This window comes from Grampus griseus (genome assembly GCF_964374135.1).
Source record: "Grampus griseus genome assembly, chromosome: 10".
In the NCBI taxonomy this organism is placed as follows: domain Eukaryota; kingdom Metazoa; phylum Chordata; class Mammalia; order Artiodactyla; family Delphinidae; genus Grampus; species Grampus griseus.
This window is the reverse complement of record NC_139004.1, coordinates 32,051,246-32,074,723: the sequence shown is the minus strand read 5'-3', so window position 1 is coordinate 32,074,723 and position 23,478 is coordinate 32,051,246. Positions and strand designations below refer to the sequence as shown.

Here is a 23,478-nt window from a genome sequence, read left to right as displayed (position 1 = left end):
TACACTCTTATTTTTTATTAGTATAAAACTAATCCCACATTTTGGTGTGTATGAACACATTTTTCTGCCTTCCTGAATGTAAAGCCACATCAATCAAAAATCATGTTTAGGGGCTTCCCTGGTGGCGCAGTGGTTGAGAGTCCGCCTGCCGATGTAGGGAACACGGGTTTGTGCCCCGGTCCGGGAAGATCCCACATGCCGCGGAGCGGCTAGGCCCGTGAGCCATGGCCGCTGAGCCTGCGCGTCCGGAGCCTGTGCTCCGCAACGGGAGAGGCCACAACAGTGAGAGGCCCGCGTACCGCAAAAAAAAAAAAATCATGTTTAAATATATGTTACCTGACCATTGCTTATTGCTTTATCTAGTTTTTTTTTAAACTACGTAAGATTGATACAGAAAATGAATGTTTAGATGAGATATATATGTATATATTTCTGTCGTCTTATTTTTTTATCAGAGATGTCTTAGAAAGTTTTTTGCTTTCTGTTTTGTTTTTGATAGGGTTTCACATTACTTTTTAGGAATTAAACTGGCCTTTAGCACCAAGATTAGAATTCAAGGGAAGTTGTTTCTTGGTACCTAATAGCAAGGTATGCTGCATATCCTGATAGCATTTAGTGTATAATTTATCTGAAAGAAAACTATTCCCCACATTTAGATTTATTTTTAAAAGTTATAATTTATTGTTTTTAACTATTCCATGTAACTGCATTTTATGTAAATGTCCTTTTAAAATATAATTTTATATATTGTGAAATATTTTAAATATACAGATGAAAATAGATATAACAGTAAATGCCTGTGTGCTACATTATACCTTATTTTCTTCATAAGTATTTTAAATAAATAAAATAGTATAGAGGCCCTTGTATTATCCCTTCTAAATCCCATTCCCCTTCCTCCTTCCCTAGAGATAACTACTTTCATTAATTTATCTTTCGTTTTCATACATGCCTTTATATTTCATCTGTTAAATATCTATCCATATTATATGTATTGATTTGGAAGTCTTTAAACATTATATAACAAGATTCATACTGAATATATTATATTGCAATTTGCCTTTTCATTTCAGTGTTGTTTATAGATTTATCTGTGTTGATACATGTATCTGTAAGTATTCCATTGATGACTGTACCATAATTTTTCCATTCTCCAGTTGATGGACAATTAGGATATTTCCAATTTTTTCCTATAACTATCAGTCCTGCTGTGGTCATTTTTTTGTCCTCTTGTTGCATAGAAGCAAAAGTTTCTCTAGGGTATATACCAAGAAATGGAATTTCTGAGTTAGCTTTTGAGCATTTTCAGCTATACTAGATTTTGCCAAGTTAATCTCCAAAATGGTGGTACCAATATACATTCCAGCCAGCATCGAAGTAGAGTTCCCATATCTCTACCACTTTGTCAAAACTATATATTGTCAGATTTTTAAAATTTTGCCAACCTGATGTGTATGAATGGCATCTCATCAGTTAAATTTGCACTGCCTTGATTACTGAGTATCTTATTTCATATTTATTGTATTGGTCATTTAAGTTTTCTGTGAATTTCTTGTTCATACCTTTTACCCATTTTTTTGTTGTTAGGTTACTTGTCTTTTTCTTACTCATTTGTAGGGGCTCTTTATATAATCTGAATCCTGATCTTTTGTTGCAGTATCTTTTCCTAATATGTGACTTATTTTAAGCTTATTTGTGATGCTTCTCCTTGAGCAAAAGCTTTAATTTTAATGTAGCAAAATATATTTTTCTCTTCATGAGTTTGTGTCTTATTCAAGAAATTCTTTATTGATAACTGGACATACCCAATTTAATAATACATCAGAAACTATACTGTGGTTGTATAAAAAGAACATTCCCATTCTTAGGAAATGTATACTGAAGTTTTTAGGGATAAAGGGACATTATGCATATAACTTAACCTTCAGTGGTTTTTTTTTTTTTTTTTTTTTTTAATGCTTGTGTGTGTGTGGAGAAAGAAAGATAATGTGCAAATGATAAAGCAGTTGGAATAGAATGTTTACAGTAGATGAATCCAGGTAAAGGAGGTGTTTTTTTTCCCTTTACATTTGTTGCTTCACAGTGTTATTACAGTTTTTCCCTAGAAAATCAGTACTTGTAATCTCTGGTAGTGTCTGTATAGATATACTATATGCATAATATAGAATAGAAAGTCCAGAAATAGATACTAGTATGAGGAAAATCTAGGAAACAAGTACATTCTAAGGGAGGAGGAGAGCTTCTTAACCAAGACAGAACCCCAGGAGTTAGAAAAGAACTTATCTTTGGCTACATAAAAAATTTGCATAGCAAAATATTATAAAAAATGTCAATAGTAGATTTAGAAAAATTATTTCTAACACAAAGGATAGACATTTAATGTTTATGATAAACAGAGCACTCATAGATTATCAGGTAAGGAGCAAACAACAAAATAGAAAAATGGACATAGGGTATGAAAAGACGATCACAACAGAGAAGATCTAGGTGGTAAATGTATGTAAAAAGAGACTCAAACTACCTAGTTTAGTAAAGTGACAGAGATTTCATACCCAACAAGATGGAGAAATTAGAGTGATAAAGTACCTTGCTGGCAGAGATGCAGAGAACAGAAATACTTGTGTAAAAATAAATTGCTACCACATAATTGGAAAACAATCTAGTAGCATCTATAATCTCTCTTAGGAATTTATCCTGTAAAAATATAAACACCAGTTAGTGTGTGTACAGAGATGTTCAGTACTTCGTTTTTTTATAGTCATAGAAGACTGTAAACAAAGAGACTATGAATGCCCTTCTCTAAAGAATGTCTAAATAAATCCACACCACAGAATATTATTGAGTCATTAACAACAACAACAAAAAAACTGTTAACACAAAGATGCGACAGAATATGTGTAGTATCCCATTTTTTGTAAATCAAATAAAAACCTTTATAAATGAGTACATATATAATACATATAGATGGATAAAGTATGCAAAGGTGTACTGTGTTAATGTGGGTTATGGAGATGGGATGAACTGGTGGGTAGAAAGATGATCCAAGCAAAAAAGGAAAAGGGGGGAAAACATGTTAAATTAAAAGCTTTGATAGACTTAAATAGACATTTATCCAAAGATGATATGCAGATTGCCAAAGCACAGGAAAACATGCTCAGTATTACTAGGGGAATGCAAGTAAAAACCACAATAAGATACCACCTCATATCCATTTGGATGGCTATTAAAAACAAACAACAACAACAACAAAACAATAACAGAAAACAGGTATCAGCAAGGATATGGAAAAATTGGAACCCTCGTTCACTATTGGTAGGAATATAAAATGGTGCGACCACTACGGAAAACAGTATGGTGGTTCCTCTAAAAATTAAAAATAGAATTGCCATATGATCCAGCAGTCTTGCTTCTGGGTATATACACAAAAGAATTGAAAGCAGGGTCTCATGTTCATAACAACATTATTCACAGTAGACAAAAGGTAGAAGAAACTTTAGTGTCTATCAATGGATGAATGGATAAACGAAGTCTATATACATACAATAGAATATTATTTAGCCTTAAAAAGGAAGAAAATTCTGATACATGCTACAGTGTGGATGAACCTTGAGGACATTATGCTAAGTGAAATAAGCTAGTCACAAAAAGATATTATAAATAATGTATGATTCTGCTTGTATGAAGTACCTGGAGTGTTTGATGGGTACAGAGTTTTAGTTTTGCAAGACAGAGAGTTCTGGAGACTGGTTATACAACAATGTGTGCTTTACAGAACTGCACACTTAAAAATGGTTAAGTTGGAAAGTTTTGTGTGTATTTACTACAATCTTTTTAAAGTATTGATAACATCACATTTGTGCAATGAAGTAACTTATTTAAATTAGTGTGTAGTTACATTAAAAATTAGTTTAAAGACATAAAGCCAATTTAAGCATTTAAATAATTTATAATTGGTGGGGCAGATTTTCAAATATAAGACCAAAAATTCAGGTTACTTAAAGCTGTAACTTCTTACTTTTTTGTAAGAATCCTAAGATTCCTTCTAGAAAATTAGAATCTGAGTAAAGCAAGCCACATGGTATTTTTCTTACATACATACATGAAAAACTCCCCTATAATGATGAGAGTGTAGCTATATTAAATAAAAATATTAACTTCTTTCTCTAAAATAGCCTTTTTAAGTTTGTTTTTTCATCCTGCCATTTCTTTTTAAGAGAAATACCAGTAGACAGACAAAGCCACTCAAAGTTCAAGTTATGCATTCGTCTATTGTCGCACATCAGAATTTTGGTTTGAAACTTTTGTCTTGGCTGGGAAGTATTATTGGATATTCAGGTAGGTTCATACTTGTGCTAATTGACTTAAAAATGAGCTCATATGCCTTTGCAAAACTGTTTTGGAAAAAATAGCAAGTGGAACCATTTTTTTGCTTTAGTTTCATGTTTTAAAATACCATCTCATAATATCTTTATATATAGAAAAAAATCTGTTTCCCAATTTTGATCCACGGGATCTTTTTATATGCATACAGAGGAGTCTGTGTTCAAATAAATGCAGGAAACAGTGGGTTAAACAATTGTAAATGACTATAATACGCTAATGAAACCTAAATCTTACCAACTTGATAAAAGAACCTATTTCTTAATGGTGTATCCTATGGAATTCTCTTCCACAAAGCAAGCTGCATAATGCTGCTGTATATAAAACCTAAATGATTAACTGTTTAAAGGCTGTCTTTGTTTTGACTTCTATGACTTGTGGTTACTAATAATTTGCAACTCTGAAAATTTGCAAATTTGAAGTTACTGTGTATTTGAGTTTTTGTTTTTCCAGTCTACAAATTAGATAATCTTTTAAAAGTAGTGATAAACAGAATTAAGAACCTTCACGTCTAATGCCAAAAATACAAGTTTGTTGTAACACTGAAGAGTAAACTAGGAATAGATTTAAGCTGTCATACTGTTCTTCAGGCAAGAGAGGTGGTTTGAATAATGACATTCCAATGTTTGCTATAAAGAAAATTTCTAAAACGTTTGTATTAAAAGGCTACTAGAAAGAGTATTGCCACACTGTGAATTGACAGGTGAAAATATGGGGGTGTGGAAATTTAGGAGAATGTGTTTGTTTAATCTAAATGTCTTTCCAATTATTTCACTCATCCTCTTTTTTTTTTTTTTTTTTTGGCTTTGGTGTTTTCCATTGGATATCTGTATGCCAAGTACTGTGCTACAGCATTAATGAATAGTATCAAGGAATCAGTTTTCTGCTGAAAATTTTCTTTGAGAAAATTTATTTACCATCAACAATTTAAAGACCTTGTCTATTATTTAATTCATATATAAAGTTTTCTCTTTAGCCTTGTAAACAATTTCTAGTTGGTGACTCTTAAATTTTAAAATTACTCTATTTTGGGGGATTTTTTTCGGATTATTTTGCATGCTTGTAGAAGACTTAAAAACAGTGATTTTAAATATAAAATATGAAACTAGAAGGTATTAAAGTTCTGGTTTTGTTAATGCTTATATATAGTTTTTAAGTTTAGCATTTAGAATATAAAGGAATTTGCCTTCCAAAACCCCTCATATAGTAGATATACATAAGTACATAGTGTATTTTTGTTTAATGAAGAACATTTTGCATAACGTTAATAAAATGGACTGGTATATGTTAAAGTACAGAGGTAATGTATTCTTTCTTTTAAATGGTAGTACAATTTTATATTATACGTATCTTCAGTTATCATGGGATATGTAACAATTTTACTGTAACCTGGTTTAATTAGCATAGATGCTTAAAGAACCATATTTATTTCAGTGGCTTTTGGGTTCTTTGTTGTTTATTTAAATTCTTTACAGCATAAGAGGTCATTGCCGTTCCGATACACATGTATTTTGGTATTCTGGAATAAGAGTTGGTGTATAATGCAAGATTTGGAATTTTTCTCCATTTTGTGAACATGTTAATAAAATAGTTAATATGTTTACTTTTTCTGAATAAATTTGACCTTTAGTTAAAAAAAAAAGTAAGACTCTATAGTAGATCCATTTGAAAATTTCTACTAATATGTCATTTTATTTTAATATTTGAAGTTACTGTTTCTTGACTACTTTTCTTCTTGTTTTAAGATGGTCTTCGCCGAATTTTATGTCAAGTTGGTTTACAAGAAGGGCCAAATGGTGAAAACTCTTCTCTAGTGGATAGGTTGATGCTTAGTGATTCCAAATTGTGGAAAGGTACGTATCTTAACTACTTTTAAGGTATAGGGGAACTTACACAAGTAATTGGGATGTTAGTTTCTTTTTCATTTGGGAGGTATTTAATAAATATATTTATGGTTTTTAGAATTAACACATGCAGTCTTATTCTTTGGGGAAAAAACAGATTTGGGGATCCGTGATCCAAATTAAATCACCTTTATGTTTTGTTTGAAAAATATATTTAGAAAAACTGATTAAGGAACACATGTAGAGTGTTGCTCTTGACACTTAAAATACAGTTGATCATATGAAAACTTTGGAAATGTAATTTTTGGCTTGTTTGATATATCCTTATCTTAACGTCTGCTCTTTTTGTGAAAGGTGCTAGGAGTGTGTATCATCAGTTGTTCATGAGCAGTCTACTTATGGATTTGAAATACAAGAAACTGTTTGCTGTTCGATTTGCAAAGGTAAGTAGTTTCTCACTTTTAAAGATTAACAAAATAGGTTATATACAGAGTAACTGTAGTCCATGATTACATCCAGTGTTTGTAAAATTAACAGCTGATAGTAATATGTCAATGCGTTGATTTTAAATTCTAAGAAACTTCATAAATGATCATCTTATCTTTCATCAATAGAATAAAATTCTAGCAGTGAGGTTTTTCTTGTTTATCATCTGCCATGATAATGTGAATATCCATCTCTGCAGTGTGTATGATGTGAAATGATAAATGAAGACTTTAAACCTATGTCATTGAATTACGTTATTCCTGTTAAATTTTGTGTAAGAAAAGATAATTTTAGTTGAAATTACCTGTATATTTGGATGTGATTTAAGAATCATAACTCTAGGTTGTTGATATTATTGAATTATGTTCTTCTCCCTTTCAGCAGCATGCGATTAAACTACCTGCTTGGTTTTTTATTCACCTGAATTAGGGGTTATTAACAAAGGAAACATACAAGAATCATTTGGGCAGCTCTTTCAAAATGCATGTGTTTGCGTTCCATTCTCAAACCTACTGAAGCAGATTCACCAAGAATGGGGCCCAAGCATGTATAATTTGAAAGAGCCATCAGGTGACTCTGATAGGCATCCAGAAGTAATGAAAGTGTGGTTTCATCAGAGACAGTGTAAAGCTACTGTGATTTGGCTCCACCCATGTACAGTGACGTCCCAGGATTTTAGTAGCTGTTACTCCTATTTGAGCTCACAAACTGCCATTGTGCTAAAGAAGATTGTATAGTGAATAGATATTTACACAGAGTTTAGTTGGTACATTCCAGTTATCATTCTCATAGAATATCTTATTGACTCCTCCAGCACTGATATTTCATTATAATCCTTAAACATTGGTCATTGTGGATTAGAGGTGAATCTCCCCCTTGTTGTTTAGAATTACCAGCAGTTGCAGAGAGATTTTATGGAGGATGATCACGAGCGAGCAGTGTCCGTGACTGCTCTGTCTGTCCAGTTCTTCACCGCACCTACTCTGGTGAGTAGTGCTTGCCTTTTCTTTGTAACTGATAGTTGGCACTCCTTGCCTTTTTTTGCCTTCTTAATAGAACTATGAGCGTTTGCAGAGTGATTATGTGACAGATGACCACGACAGAGAGTTTTCAATCGCAGACCTCTCGGTTCAGATTTTCACAGTCCCTTCACTTGTAAGTACTAAAAGACTAAGAAGAATTTTCTTGTTTTCCATTAGAAGAAGTAAAGCCTTAAAATAATAGAGAACTGAGATCTGTATATTCCTGAATAGAAAAATATTTTATTAATGGGTGATCAGACTTCAGATGCCTTCAGTCATACTAGAACATGTATCTTTGAATGTGTAATCTGGAGGGGGAAAGTCATTTGAACTTAATCTGTACTTTCTCATAGTACTTCCCCGAGGTTTTGAACTGATGAGTTAAAATTAAATTCATTAGTTTAACAAATTTATCCATTAGAAACAGCATATTGTGGGAATTCCCTGGCCATCCAATGGTTAGGACTCAGTGCTTTCACTGCCTGTAAGTTCAGTCCCTGGTCGGGGAACTAAAATCCTGCAAGCTGCATGGCACAGCCAAAAAAAGAAGAAACAGCATATTGTGTATAATCTCACATTCTAAGAAGCCTCCTTTTCCCTGCTAAGGGAAGGGGTAACTAAGGCAGTTGAATCATGATGATTGGGTGATCTTGTACTAAGTTTCACTAGTTGTTCCAGGAGGCATCACTATGTTTTAGTTCTATTGAATAATTTATTAATATTTAATTCATTAAAAAAATTACTGAGCACCTATTATTTATTGGGCACAATTCTAGGTTTGGGGAATGAACGGTGAACAGATATGGGCCTTGCCGTCATGGAACTTACAGTAGGGAGGGAAAGACTCACATAAATGGTAATTAAAATTATAATAAAAACTGAAGAATTCTGTTGTTTTGATAGAGTAGGAGAGATCTGACCTTTTCCCACAGTTCAGAAGAGGTTTCTGTAGGGAAGGTAACTTTATGTAGGAGTGTGACGAGAAATCATGCATAGGAATCAACACTTGAGAAAATCCTGAAGTAGGGAAGGGAAGAGAAGGGAAGAAGTACGGTCGAAGATCCTTGAACACGGAGTTAAATGAGACCAGAAACATAGGCAAGGGCCTAATTGTATGGAGTTAAAAGAGTATTCTACAGTTATTTTTTTAACAAGGTATTATGTTCCAGCTTCTTTTTTTTAATGACTGTTTTTTCCCCAGATTATTTTTATGTTCAAGGGTATATTCTAGGACAGTTGAAGCTGTCTGAAGTCTATTTAGCCACTAATGAGATATTTGGGGCCAAATTAAGGATTTTGGTTTTTCTCTTAAGAACATTGGAAGGCACTGAAGAGTTTTAGGTGACACTTATATCATCACATTTGTGATTTTTAAAAGATGATGCTGCTTGTAATTTGGAGAACAAATTTGCAGGAGCAGTAGTGGATGTGGGAAACCTGTGGGGATTGTGGCAGCGGGTATAGAAGTTGTGAGAGAGATGTAAGTAGTGAAATCTACTGACGGGCCACACGTTGGGTTTGAGGAATATTAGGTTTGGTGAGTGATTGGTTGTTGGGTTTGAGGGGAAAATATAAAGGTGATTTCTGGGTTTCTGACTTTTGTAACCAAGTGGAGAATGAGAACTTATAAAAAAGGAAAGTGTTGCTTTCAGTTGAGTCAGGGATGAGTTTGAGAAGCCTCTGAGACAATCCCATGTGTATTCAAATCTGTTTCTCTCCTCCATTGATCCTTTTGTCCATTTCCATGCCAGTACCGAGTTTTAATAATATTAGCTTACTATTCCATTTTGATATTTTATAGAGCTAAATCTTCTTTCATTATTCTTTTCAAAAAAATTCTTAATTATTTTAGGCTTTTTTTTAGAGAAGAACTAAAATCAGTTTGTCAATTTCAGAAACCACATTAGGGTTTTTGACTGAAAAGATGTTGTATTTATAGATAATATGGGAAGAACTGATATCTTTGCAATATTGAGTATCCCCATCCAGGAACATAACTTGTCCTAAAAGTGTTTATGTTTTATATTTTTGACAGTATTGTAAATTATTCACATTTTTAATCTCACTATGGCTAATAAGCAAGAAAACTACTGATTTTTGGGCTTCCCTGGTGGCATGGTGGTTGAGAGTCCGCCTGCCGATGCAGGGGACACGGGTTTGTGCCCCAGTCCAGGAAGATCCCACATGCCGCAGAGTGGCTGGGCCCGTGAGCCATGGCCGTTGAGCCTGCGCGTCCGGAGCCTGTGCTCCGCAACGGGAGAGGCCACAACAGTGAGAGGCCCGCGTACCGCAAAAAAAAAGAGAAAACTACTGATTTTTATATATCCATCTTGTATGAGGCTGGTTTTCTTATTAACATTTTCTCCGATATTTTGTGTTGATTCCTTGGAATTTCTGGCAATCTACAAATAATAATTTTTGTTTTTTTCTGATATTTCAACCTTTTATGTTTCATGTCTGACTCCTTTAGTTAGAAGCACTAGAAAAATAACATGTATTCATTTATTCAGAGCATATTTATTTAGCACCTTTATTAACTAGGCACTGTTTGGGGCTCTGGAGATAAATATAGCAGTAAACAGAAAAGACAAAAGACCCTGTTCCCATGGGATTTATAGTGCAACTGGGGAGAGACAGATGTATGTAATATTTACATATTTATAATAAATCAAGTGTTGAGAAGTGCTGTAAAGTAGGAAAGCGGGTTAAGGGGTTAGAGAGTGACAATGGAAGGGTCATACTTTATACAAGGTTATCAAAAAAGGCCTCTCAGAGAAGTAGTGTTTGGACAGAGACGTGAGGGACTAAGTGATGTGACTAACTGGTGAAAGAGCTTCCTAGGCAGAGGGAACAGCAAGTGCAAAGTTCTGAGATGAATATGCACTTGGCATTTTGGAAGAAAGAACCCAGAACAGGCCCGTGTTGCTAGAGTGAGTGAGGAGGATGATCCGTGAGGTCATTGAGTCTGGGGATAAGGGGAACATGGGAGTGGATTAGTGCCAGACCTTGAAGGCCATTGTAATACAAGTACTTATATTTTTTGTCTAAAGAAAGTAGAAAAAGGGAAATAGTAAAGAACAGAAATTAATAAAACAATGTAAATGTACAAAAACCATTTTTCTTTGAAAAAAAAGGGATGGGGGGTAGATCTCTAGAAAGTTTAATAAGAAAAACAAAAAAATTTTATTTAAAAAGGACTACAAAAAACTACAAATCTTACAGATTTTAAATAGAAAATAGGCAATATTAGGATCAAATTAATCAATATAATTGGAAATTTGGATGAAATGAACAAATCCCTAAGAAAAAAACACAGGTCGTTAGAAGAGAAACAAGAAATAGAAAATTTTAATTAATATAAAAATCTTCTCACAAAGAAGTCCCCAGGCCCAAAGGCTATACTGGAGAATTCTTCCAAATATTTAAGAAAAAAATAATACCTGTCTTATATAACTTTTTCTAGAAAATAGAGAAAGAGAATATACTTGCCAATTAAGTCCTCTGTAACCTTGATACCAGAACCCAACAATTACAAGAAAAGAAAATTACCATTTAATTTCTCTCACAAACGAGGTTGCACAGATTGAATCAAGCAATATAGAAAAAGGATAATACATCACAACCAAGTTTGGTTTTATTTCCTTAACGCGAGTAGTATACCATTTGGAAAAAAAATCAACTGGCGTAATTCAACTTATTAACTGACAAAAGGGAGAGAAAAGATCATATTAGATGCTTTTCCTGAATTCATGATTTAAAATGGACGAAAAATACCTCATAGTAAATGAAATAGGAATGAAAGAATTTATTTAATCTGATAAAATACCTGAAGACAAAGCAAAAAGTAAAAACCCAAAGCAAACATTATGCTTGATGGCGAAATAGTAAAAGCTTTTCCCCGAGACCAGAGTTTTTTCTTAGGTCAGTGAAATCACATATAGTCATTTAATTGTCTCAAAATTGACTAATATAGCAAACAAGAAGGAAAATCCTTTTACTTGTCAACACCTCCCCTCCTTCGAACTTGAACTTAGTCTTCACTGTCTAGGAAAATTAACAGAAATTAATCCTATTGACTTTTGAGCTTTTTGGGGCCTAAGTCCTGGCAATGGGATGATGATTTCAGAGTTTTTCAAAGGTATGTTTAACTATATCGATTTTCTCTTTATCTGATGACTTTACAACTTAACCTCTACATTAGAATACAGTTTTACTATATTCTTAGACATCTAACTTCTGCATTCTTTTGTCTTCTTTGAGGGGTTTGGTGATATCAGTCAAAATTTATAATGTATATACACCTTAACCCAGTAATTCCACTTCTAGGAAATTATCCTATAAATATCCTTGCAACTGTACATAGTAGATATTTGTTGCAGTATCTTTTGTGATAAATAGCATAAGACTGGGAAAAACCCAAATATCTCACCAGTAAGGGCCTGGCTAATAAAGTATGATAGAAAAGAGTACTGGGGATAATTAAAAAGAATGAGGGAATTTATGTGAACTGATATGGGACAATCTCCAAAATATATCAAGTGAAAAAACCAAGTGCAGAACCGTATTTATAATATGCTGTCCTTTGGGCAGGGGGGGAGATCATTATACATACCCATACTTACATCTACTTAATAACAGTTATCCATGTACTATAAATGTATATATGTGTGTATATATGCATACATGTATAATATACACACCATCTCTGGAAGTATATGCAAGAAAACTGCTAACAGAAATTGCCTTTGCAAGGGGGACTTTGGGAGCTAGGAGACTTAACTTTTTACCTGTTTTTTGTATCATTTAAGTGTATTTGCTTATTCAAAAATATATTAATATGTATATCTATATATAGAAAGAAAAACAAAAAAAATAAATCTCAACTAAGATTAAGAGGAAATATAGTTTCATACTGAGTTCTACAGAATCTGTGATATAAACCTGTGGCTCCTAGAATAATTATACCATACCATTATAGGTGTCTAAATGTCTCAGTTAAGGAAAATTTGCAGCCTGGTTCAGATCCCCCACCCTGAATTGTCTTTGAATAATGAGCCTTGGATCTGTCTCCTTACATTCTGGCATCTTTCTCCGTGATATAATTGTTGCTTCATACACGTGGCAATTGGAGTAAGTAATTGTTATTTAGAAATACACAAAAATGCATTTATGATATTACATAGCTGTGTTGAAAAAGGTCTAAACTGAAAGAGCTAACCAACATTGGTGACTTTTTTTTTAGCTTTATGGTAAATAGTTTTTTATTACCATGTACTCTGATATACTTTGTCCTAGGCTCGGATGCTCATCACAGAAGAAAACCTAATGACCATTATCATTAAGACTTTCATGGATCATTTGAGACATCGAGATGCGCAGGGCAGGTTTCAGTTTGAACGATATACTGCTTTACAAGCCTTCAAGTTTAGGAGAGTTCAGAGCCTTATTTTAGATCTTAAGTAAGTTTTCGCTTAATTATTGAACGAGTTGCAACTTATAAAAGGTCATTGTTTGTCCATATATTCATTGCTGTTTTTGTGTTGTTCAGGTATGTGTTAATTAGCAAACCAACTGAATGGTCAGATGATCTGAGGCAGAAGTTCCTAGAAGGATTTGATGCCTTTTTGGAATTACTCAAATGTATGCAGGTATGTATAAGCTGACACATTTCAAAAGTGAAACGTTTACTTTTTCCCTTTTTCAGTTCACTGAACTAAATACCTTTCTGTCTGTGCATTTTTTTCATACTGGGCACATTTTTTTTTTTTGCGGTACGCGGGCCTCTCACTGCCGTGGCCTCTCCCATTGCGGAGCACAGGCTCTGGACACGCAGGCTCAGCGGTCATGGCCCACAGGCCCAGCTGCTCCGCGGCATGTGGGATCCTCCCGGACCGGGGCACGAACCTGCGCCCCCTGCATCGGCAGGCGGACTCCCAACCACTGTGCCACCAGGGAAGCCCGATACTGGGCACATTTTTAAAAGAATAATTTGGATAGCTACAATTTGGATCAAGAAGCTCCTCTTAAAAAAAAAAAAAAAAAAAAAGAAGCTCCTCTTAATTGGAAACTCTTAGAAAGGTGTAGAATGCATGAGATCCCAGCAGAGGTTCTGACATCTGCTGTACTTTTGTATTTGGTTATTTTTTTGGTTACCATTAATGTTCTTTCCTTGGGGGTTTCAGATGGTTTTGTTTTGAATATGCTTACATGGAAGTATTGTCAAATTAGTTATTTAGGAAACTATGTCTTCTTAATGTTTCCATATTTTTCTTTCATTGATACCATATTTATATGATATAGTATAGAACTACCCCCCCATTTAATTTTCTTTTTGGAAACACTTCTGTATACAAAATAGAATCTAGAAGCAGAAACTGGTATAGTTAACCAGTTTTTTGTTGTTTTGGTTTTGTTTGTTTGTTTGTTTGGGGCCATGCCTCGAGGCTTGTGGGATTTTAGTTCCCCAGCCAGGAATTAAATCTGGCAGTGAGAGCACAGAGTCCTAACCACTGGACTGCCAGGGAATTCTCCTAACTGTAAAAAGATAGATGACATTTCAGAAAATCTGAGGAATATCATTATGATTCCTTTAGTAGCTGTCTGGCTTTCTTAAGAAAGGAATAAGCAAAGTTAACCTATCATTTTTAGGATATATTCTAGTTCCCATGTTGGTGGTGGTTTCTGGGTGTTTTATTATAGTACTTCTATTTTTTTCCTTGTACCTATAGAAAGAGTATCTACCTTCGTCATTTTGAATACTTGAAGTGTCCTGTATTTTCTATTATTTTTAATCAGTTCCAGTGCACCAGGGTAGTTAGGCTAGTTTCTAAAAAAGTTATATTCTTTTGTGTTAAAAGCTGTTTATCTTTTTCTTGTTTTGCTTTCTTTCGGTCTCTATGAAAACTTTATTTATTGATTGATTGATTGATTGCTGCATTGGGTCTTCGTTGCTGCGCCCGGGCTTTCTCTAGTTGTGACGAGCGGGGGCTACTCTTTGTTGTGGTGCGCGGGCTTCTCATTGTGGTGGCTTCTCTTGTTGCAGAGCACGGACTCTAGTCACGCAGGCTTCAGTAGTTGTGGCTCGCGGGCTCTAGAGCTCGGGCTCTGGAAGACAGGCTCAGTAGTTGTGGCGCACGGGCTTTGTTGCTCCACGGCACGTGGGATCTTCCCAGGTCAGGGCTCAAACCCGTGTCCCCTGCCTTGGCAGGTGGATTCTTAACCACTGCACCACCAGGGAAGCCCTATGAAAACTTTTAGTTACAGATTACAAATAAATATAAAAATTTTATTTTAGTATATTATAAAACATATTTATAAATTCAGTAGCGTTTTAAAAGTCTGCCAAGTTTCTTCTGACAGTTTTTTCTATGGATGATAGAGCTAAAAAGGGATTTGAAGGATTGTTGCAGTGAAGTATATACATTTTATTGTCTAAAACATATAGAAGATTGCCTCTAAAATAAGTTGTTCTATATTTTACTGGGATTTTTAATTTATAAAATTTTAGAGAATGTTATATAAACGTGTTATTTAAGCAGTTGGACTTCTCATACTACTTGAAACTTCCTGTTAGAACTTTTACTTTATATGTTTTTGTAATCAGTATTTCTTCTGCATTATTTCTTAAGTTTTGATGTAAAAGAACAGATGTAATTTTAGTTTATTTAAAAATCTTTTCGTTCCTTTTAAGGGAATGGATCCAGTTACACGTCAAGTAGGACAGCATATTGAAATGGAACCAGAGTGGGAAGCAGCCTTCACACTGCAAATGAAATTAACACATGTCATTTCAATGATGCAGGACTGGTGTGCTTTAGATGTGAGTCTCTTCTGGGGTCAGGGATAGGAGATAAATGGAGGAGAGACAGAGATAAACAATTTCCTAAGTAAAATCTGAGGCAGTTTGGAGAGGATAGTGGTGATATGTTCATAAAACAGCATATTTTCTGCTTTCACTTGTATATTCAGTAAAAGTTCAAATTCTGAAACCTTAGAAGATAGATAAAGGAGGATATAATCCACACTCTCTCTTCTTTTATGTTATTATCTTTTATATATATATATATATATATATATATATAAAATCCTGTCAAGGTTTTGAGCATATAAAAAGAAGTTTATAAATTTATCCAAAAATGAAATTTTACTATTGGTACATTTGTCCTATGTCTTAAAATTATTTTGGCCTTCCTTTGGCTATAAAATCTAGATGAGAGCTTGGGTAAGTTGGGAGGTCAGAGAAGGCTTCTGTGAGATCTGAACTATGTGTCAGAGTTAACTGATCAAAGAGTAAAGAATATTCCTGACTGAGGGACAGCTGCATCATGCTCTCTGATGAGAACGAGTACGGATCCAGGAGCTGTGAGAAGGCTCTGGTCGGAACAGAGGTTGAAAATAGAGAAGTAAACAGGTGCCTCGCTTTGCAGGACCTTGGAAGCCATGGAAAGAAGTTTGAATTTTATTCTAATTAAAGTGGGATGCCATTTGAGACTCCCAAGCAGAAAAGTGACATGATCCAATTTACATGTTTTTAAAAGTTACTCTGTGTGGAGAATGGATGGAGGAGGGTAAGAGTAGAAGCAGGGAGTTCAGTGGAGACATGTTGGCTTTCCTTTGAGTTACTGGAAATAATCAGTGGTCAGGTTTGAGAGAAATTTAGATGAAATTGCCAGCTTGGTAATAGACTGGACAACCAGGAATGAGGAAAACAGAGAGCCCAGAAATAAACCCACACATTATGGTCAATTAATCCACGACAAAGGAGACAAGAATATGCAATGGAAAAAAGATGGTCTCTTCAGTAAGTGTTGCTGGGAATACTGGACAGCTACATGTAAAAGAATGAAATTAGAACATTTCCTCACACCGTATACAAAAATGAACTCAAATTAGATTAAAGACCTAAATGTAAGACTGAAGCCATAAAGTTTCTAGAAGAAAATATAGGCAGAACACTCTTTGACATAAATCATAGCAACATTTTTTTTTTTGGATCTGTCCCCTAAGGCAAAGGAAGCAAAAGCAAAAAAGAAACAAATGGGACCTAATTAAACTTAAAATCTTTTGCACGACAAAGGAAAGAGACAGCCTACTGAGTGGGAGAAAATATTTGCAAATGATATGCCCAATAAGGGGTTATTATCCAAAATATATAAATAGCTCAATATCAAAAAAACAAACAGCCCAATTAAAAAATGGGCAGAAGACCTGAATGGACGTTTTTCCAAAGGAGACATACAGATGGTCAATAGGCACATGAAAAGATGCTCAACACCACTAATCATTGGAGAAATGCAAGTCAAAACCACAGTGAGTTATCACTTCACACCTGTCACAATGGCGGTCGTCAAAAACACCACAAATAATAAATGTTGGCAAGGATGTGGAGAAAAGGAACCCTTGTACACTGTTAGTATGGTTGTAAACTGGTGCACTGTGGAAAACAGTATGGAGTTTCTTCAAAAAACTAAAAATAGAACCACCATATAATCCAGTAATTCCACTTCTGGGTATTTCTCTGAAGAAACGGAAACACTAATTCAAAAAGATACATGTACCCCAATGTTCATAGCAGCATTATTTTCTTTCTGACTCACTTCACTGTGTATGATAGTCTCTAGGTCCATCCATGTCTCTACAAGTGACCCAATTTCCTTTTTATGGCTGAGTAATATTCCATTGTATATATGTACCACATCTTCTTTATCCATTCCTCTGTGTGAAGTAAGTCAGAAAGAGAAAAAAAAATTTCGTGTATTAAAGCATTATTTACAATTGCCGAGATATGGAAGCAACCTAAGTGTCCATCAGTAGATGAGTGGATGAAGATGTGGGAGGGTGTGAGTGTGTAGGTGTGTGTGATGGAATATTACTCAGCCATAAAAAGGAATGAAATTTTGCCATTCACAACAACATGGTGGACCCTGGAGGGTATTATGCTTAGTGAAATAAGTCAGAGGAAGACAAATCCTGTATGTTGTCACTCATATGTGGAATCTAAAAAAAAAAAACAACTAGTGAATACAACAAAACAGAAACAGAATCATAGATACGGAGAACAAACTAGTGGTTACCGGTGGGGAGAGGCAAGATAGGGGGGATTAAGAGGTACAAACCACTGTGTATAAAATAAATAAGCTATAAGGATTATGCTATAGCACAAGGAATATAGCTGATATTTTAAAATAGCTGTAAATGGAATATAATCTATAAAAATTTTGAATCACTATCTGTACATCTCTAACTAATGTAATATTGTAAATCAGCTATCCCTCAATTAAAAAAAAAATAGGGAATGGAAAGGAGGACTTTGGAATGACTTCTAGATTTCTACAGCTGTATAAAGATGTCATTTACTGAGACAGGGCCCTGGAAGAGGGAGCAAGTTGGGAAGAAAAGACTAAGTTTAATTTTGCCCATATTGATATTTGAAGTACTTATACATCGTTGAATTTGAGGTGCTTGGTTAATGTTGTAGAAACCTTTGAGTAACTTACAGAAAACCATCTTTTTTAGGAAAAGGTATTAATTGAAGCTTACAAGAAATGCCTTGCTGTATTGACGCAGTGTCATGGTGGTTTTACTGATGGTGAACAGCCAGTCACATTAAGCATCTGTGGACATTCAGTGGAAACTATCAGATACTGTGTTTCCAAAGAAAAAGTTAGCATTCACCTCCCAGTTTCTCGCTTACTTGCAGGTAAAGCATTTCTCCCTAAAAGAGAACCTGAAATTGTCTTTTAAATTGTTGTTTGTGGTTAACATTAATTGAATACCTACACTGCATTTTTCTGAGAGTTTCACATGCATTAACTTATTTAATCATCACAGCCTATGAGGTGGATATTGTTGTTAGGTTTATCACAAATGGGAAGACTGAGACATGGAGGTGGCTCGCTTAGCGTCACATCGCAACAAGTCAGAGTAGGGATTTTGAGGTAGTTTGGCACCAGAAACCATGTTTGTAATGACCATACCATAATGCCTCTTCAGACTTCTTAACTACATATACCACATGTTTTATTGTTTATCTCAGCCCAGCTTCAAAGTCTGTGTTGTTAGGATTCAAATTGGTCTATCACTTAAGTGATCACTAATAAATTGAAACCACCCTATACTTCCTCTCTCTCTAAGCTGTTTCTTATTTATTGATAACCTTTTAATCAGCAGGTTGGAGTGAGTCCCAAATTGGGGTAATAAGATTGTAAAAAGCATTCTCTGTTTAGACAACAACATAAACAGGACAATTAATTCTTAGTTAACAATTAACTAAGGTTGAGCTATAAAAGAGCCCTTTGCAGTTAGGGACTAAAGAGGCTTTGATCCTAAACTGGAAGTTCTGGGGAACTGAATTCTGAGGTCAGGATCAGTGCAGACCATGAATTCCATGGCCAGTTTCTCTGTTCAGTTGCCAGGAGGATCTCTCACTACTATACTTTAAATGGAACAAACTCCATGATCCAGTGGAATACGACTCTTAAAATTGGTATACTGATTGCTTTGATAGTTATGTAGCTGCTTTTGCTATGTTTGTATGTCTAACATTTACTTCTGTAAAATGTCATCAGTGTATGTTGGTACCTGTAATTAAGACTCCAGTTCAAGTGTGCCTTTAATTCTGAGGTTCATGAGAATAACAATTGAAAAGCTTCATTTATGGGTGCAATTCATTTTATATCTTAATGTGTAACATGATAGGTTCCCAAAGAGAAACAGAAAAGAAGTTAGCTATAAAGTTGAGTGAATATTTATGGTTTTTTTTAATCTGAATTATTTTCACTTATAGAAATACTTTTTTATTTGTTCTCCATGCAGGTTTGCATGTATTGGTAAGCAAAAGTGAAGTGGCATATAAATTTCCAGAGCTCCTACCTCTAGTAAGTAGTGCTGACATTTAAAAGTAGATATCTATTACAAACCTCCAGTTAGATAATAAGTCATGGGAATATAATATCCAGCATAAGGAATACGGTCAATAATATAACAACTTTGTATGGAGACGGATGGTTACTAGACTTATCACAGTGATCATTTCATAATGTATGCAAATATCAAATCATTATGTAGTACACCTGAAACTAACATAATACTATACATCAACTATATTTCAGCAATCAACAAACAAATAAATAAAAGTAAATATTTACTATGTTCTACATACTTGAAATCACTTTGAAACAAACTACTAGGGTTCTCCAGAGAAACAGAGCCAATAAAGAGTGAGTGAATGAGTGAGTGAGTGAGTGTGTGTGTGTTTGTGTGTGTGTAGAAGGAGAGAGAGATTGATTTATTGTAGGGAATTGACTCACATAGTCTTGGGGCTTGGCAAGTTTGAAATAAGCCCGGCAACCTGGCAGGCTAAGAGTTTAAGAGTTGATGTCACAGTCTGAAGTCCAAAGGCAATCTGGAAGCAGAATTTCTTCATCCTTGGGGAAGCCTCAGTCTTTTCTCTTAAGGCCTTCAACTAATTGGATGAGGCCCACCCATATCATGGAGAGTAATCTGCTTTACTCAAAGTCTACTGATATAGATACTAATCATATCTACAAAATGCTTTCACAGCAACATCTACATTGGTGTTAATCAAAAATTGGGTACCATGGCCCAGCCAAGTTGACACATAAAATTAACTATCACACAAACATACCTTAAAATAATTTTGACTTGTGTTTTATATAAAGCTTCCATCCCTATAAACCAATCTTCTTTATAGAGTTGAGATTTTTGTGGTTTTTTTGTATACACAGAGTGAACTTAGCCCACCCATGTTGATAGAACACCCTCTTAGATGCCTTGTTTTATGTGCCCAAGTACATGCAGGAATGTGGAGAAGAAATGGTTTCTCTCTTGTAAATCAAGTAAGTGTTTTTTAATTCTACGAAGAGTTTTCAGTCCATTCTTTACCTTCTATGAAGGTTATAATTTTCAATGTACTTAGTCACTGAAAGTCCTCTATATTAAAACTGTTTGTGGCCCCTGGAAACGAACCTTAAAAGAATTTTTTTTAAAAAACTGTTTGACAAAAGAAATGTAACCTTAAACCAAAAGGTTTTTTAGAGCTTTTATTCATATTTTGTTAAGAAACAATATCAAAAGTAGAAATGAGCTTTATTTTCACTTGCAGTCATTTTTAGAACAATGTTGGATATCTTTAAAACATAAAAAGTCTGGATTTCACTTACTTAAATTAAACTGGGTTAAAAGATAAAAGTTCTGTTAGTATAGCTCTGAAATTGAGGTTTTAATTTTTAAACCTCACCAAGGCTTGGTATAGGACTTTTCTGTTTTTCATAGGTATAATAAATCTCACTGAAGGAACTTTATTAGGAGACCCAGAAAGTTGGCTGCAAAATGTGAACCATAGAGTGACTACTATAATCTGGAGATTTCTAATTAAGTAGTCTCTACTAAGATAGCATTAACTGCTGGGGAAACCACATTACGTGTGCACATTTGCGTGTTCATGCTCACATGCACAAGAGTCATGTGCTCTTTTTTTTAAAAAAATAAATTTATTTATTTATTTATTTTTGGCTGTGTTGGGTCTTCGTTGCTGCACGTGACCTTTCTCTATTCATGGCGAGCAGAGACTACTTTTTGTTGCTGTGCGTGGGCTTCTCACTGCAGTGGCTTCTCTTGTTGCGGAGCACAGGCTCTAGGTGCTTGGGCTTCAGTAGTTGCGGCACGTGGGCTCAGTAGTTGTGGCGCACGGGCTTAGTTGCTCTGCACCATGTGGGATCTTCCCGGATCAGGGCTCGAGTCCATGTCTCCTGCATTGGCAGGCGGATTCTTAACCACTGTGCCACCAGGGAAGCCCCCATGTGCTCTTTTGGTGAGTGGGGAGAGGAGGGAACTGCACAAATAAAAACCTGTTTACCCAATATAATTACTTTTTTTTTTTAGATTTATTACTACCACAATGTGAAATGCAGACGTGAAATGTTTGACAAGGATATAGTAATGCTTCAGGTAAAAAGCATTAAATTTAAAGGTTGTGGGAAGTGTTTCTTCTTGTTATTTCCACAGGACCCAGTCATTTATGATCACTCTCAAATCTATAACTGCAGCCTAGCTCTTATCTACTAAGCTCCAAACTCATATGGCTAACAGCTGATAGAACATTTACATCTAGTTTCCTGGACACATCTCACAGTTAACACATTCAAAATAACTCCTCTTGTGTCCTCCATACCTTCTTCCTATCTTTGAGGTTTCCCTACCTTAGTGAATTATTCAACAATCTGTAGTTATTAGAGTCAGAAACCTGAAAGCCATCCTTTCTTCACTGTCGTCTGATTGAAGACCCAAATCCCTCAAACTGATTTTCAAGGGCTTCAGTACTTTGCTATGTTTAAAATTCCATGAATTTGTCATACTCTCCCTTAAGTCTTAAAATCTGCACATATATTTCTTTTGCTCCCTAGATTGCCCACCCCACCCGCTTCCTTTTCTGTTTACCATGTATAATATTTTCCTGCGTGTCTTTGTGTTTAGAGTCACTTTCTCCAGGAAGCCTTCCCTGACACACTAAAATGTGGCTTTGTGTCCCTTTTGGGAGGGCCCATAGCATGATGCTTATCCCCACCATAGCATTCATAAGTCTGGATTGTAGTTGCCTATTTACTTTTCGTCCCCTACACTAAACTGTGGCAACTCTATCTTGTTCCTTTTTATGTCCATTTTACATAGCACAGTGCTTGTCACAAAGTAGTGTTTCCATATTATTGCTGAATGGATTTAGAAATTATAGAAAAAGTTACAAAATGTAAATTTCAAAAAAAAATTATTGGTTCAAGATAAATTAAAATTCAAGTTGATTGAGAAGCTATACAAGATAATATTTAAAAGCTGTCATTTCACTTAGTATAGCATTTATCACTAAAAATTAGTTTGAGTTCTTGATAAGAGTTTAATATGATACATATTTTTTTAAATGCTAGAAGTTTTATTACCATACCACATTTCTGTCTGTACACCTGGCAGTGGTAAGATAGCCCTGACACAAATCTTTGAACTGAATTTATAGGAATTATGACATGTGGGTTTAGCGAGTGTTTTGTTTTGATTTGTTTTACCAGCATAGATCCCTGTCCACACTTGTAGCTACCACAAGTAGAGATTGGGGCTAAATGGGTTTTCATCTTTTATTGGAATTGATGAACGAGTTAGCTGCTTCCTCTTGTGCAAGCCAAAATATCTCTCACTAGTTGTTTAGTAGCCCTTTTGACCTTCCTCTTTTCCTTTATCTCAAACATTTTAAAAAAAGACAGGTGTCTCCATGATGGATCCAAATCATTTCCTGATGATAATGCTTAGCCGCTTTGAACTTCATCAGATTTTCAGTACTCCAGACTATGGAAAAAAAATTAGTTCTGAGACTACTCATAAGGTAAGAGCATGCTTTATAGACCACAACACACTGTTAGAGAAGCATCTTTCATTCTTTTTGGTTATTTTGATCATCTGAGGTAATACAGTATTCTTATTATCTGTGAACTTTCTCCCACTATCCCCGATTGTTACAGGATTTAGTTCAGCAGAACAACACTCTAATAGAAGAAATGCTATACCTCATTATAATGCTTGTTGGTAAGTTTGGATCTTTTGGAACATTTATGTATTATATTGACTTTTGTGGTATCAAATAGTTTAGAATCTGAACTGTTTCCTCTATTTGAGCAGTTACTCAGTTTTAGGGGAAGGAGATGAGGGTGTCTGTTTTTATCTCCCCTCTGGTTACTGTAATG

The 23,478-nt window shown here is 34.9% G+C and overlaps 1 protein-coding gene across 4 annotated transcripts in view; it reads left to right on the top strand.

Moving 5' to 3' along the window:
* Window positions 1-23,478, top strand: part of UBR2 (ubiquitin protein ligase E3 component n-recognin 2) — a 115,540-nt gene that overhangs the window by 46,236 nt on the left and 45,826 nt on the right. For 2 of the 4 annotated variants that reach the window (XM_082664447.1, XM_082664446.1), the window contains exons 8-20: window positions 4,215-4,335; window positions 6,126-6,233; window positions 6,579-6,667; window positions 7,767-7,865; window positions 13,028-13,191; window positions 13,281-13,380; window positions 15,423-15,551; window positions 18,248-18,431; window positions 19,547-19,608; window positions 20,479-20,589; window positions 21,635-21,700; window positions 22,998-23,120; window positions 23,257-23,320. In XM_082664447.1, coding sequence (XP_082520573.1) covers window positions 4,215-4,335; window positions 6,126-6,233; window positions 6,579-6,667; window positions 7,767-7,865; window positions 13,028-13,191; window positions 13,281-13,380; window positions 15,423-15,551; window positions 18,248-18,431; window positions 19,547-19,608; window positions 20,479-20,589; window positions 21,635-21,700; window positions 22,998-23,120; window positions 23,257-23,320 — 1,420 coding nt within the window. Of the gene's footprint in view, window positions 1-4,214; window positions 4,336-6,125; window positions 6,234-6,578; window positions 6,668-7,597; window positions 7,697-7,766; window positions 7,866-13,027; window positions 13,192-13,280; window positions 13,381-15,422; window positions 15,552-18,247; window positions 18,432-19,546; window positions 19,609-20,478; window positions 20,590-21,634; window positions 21,701-22,997; window positions 23,121-23,256; window positions 23,321-23,478 lie in introns of all 4 variants that reach the window. The other 2 variants (XM_082664449.1, XM_082664448.1) reach the window with 1 other exon arrangement.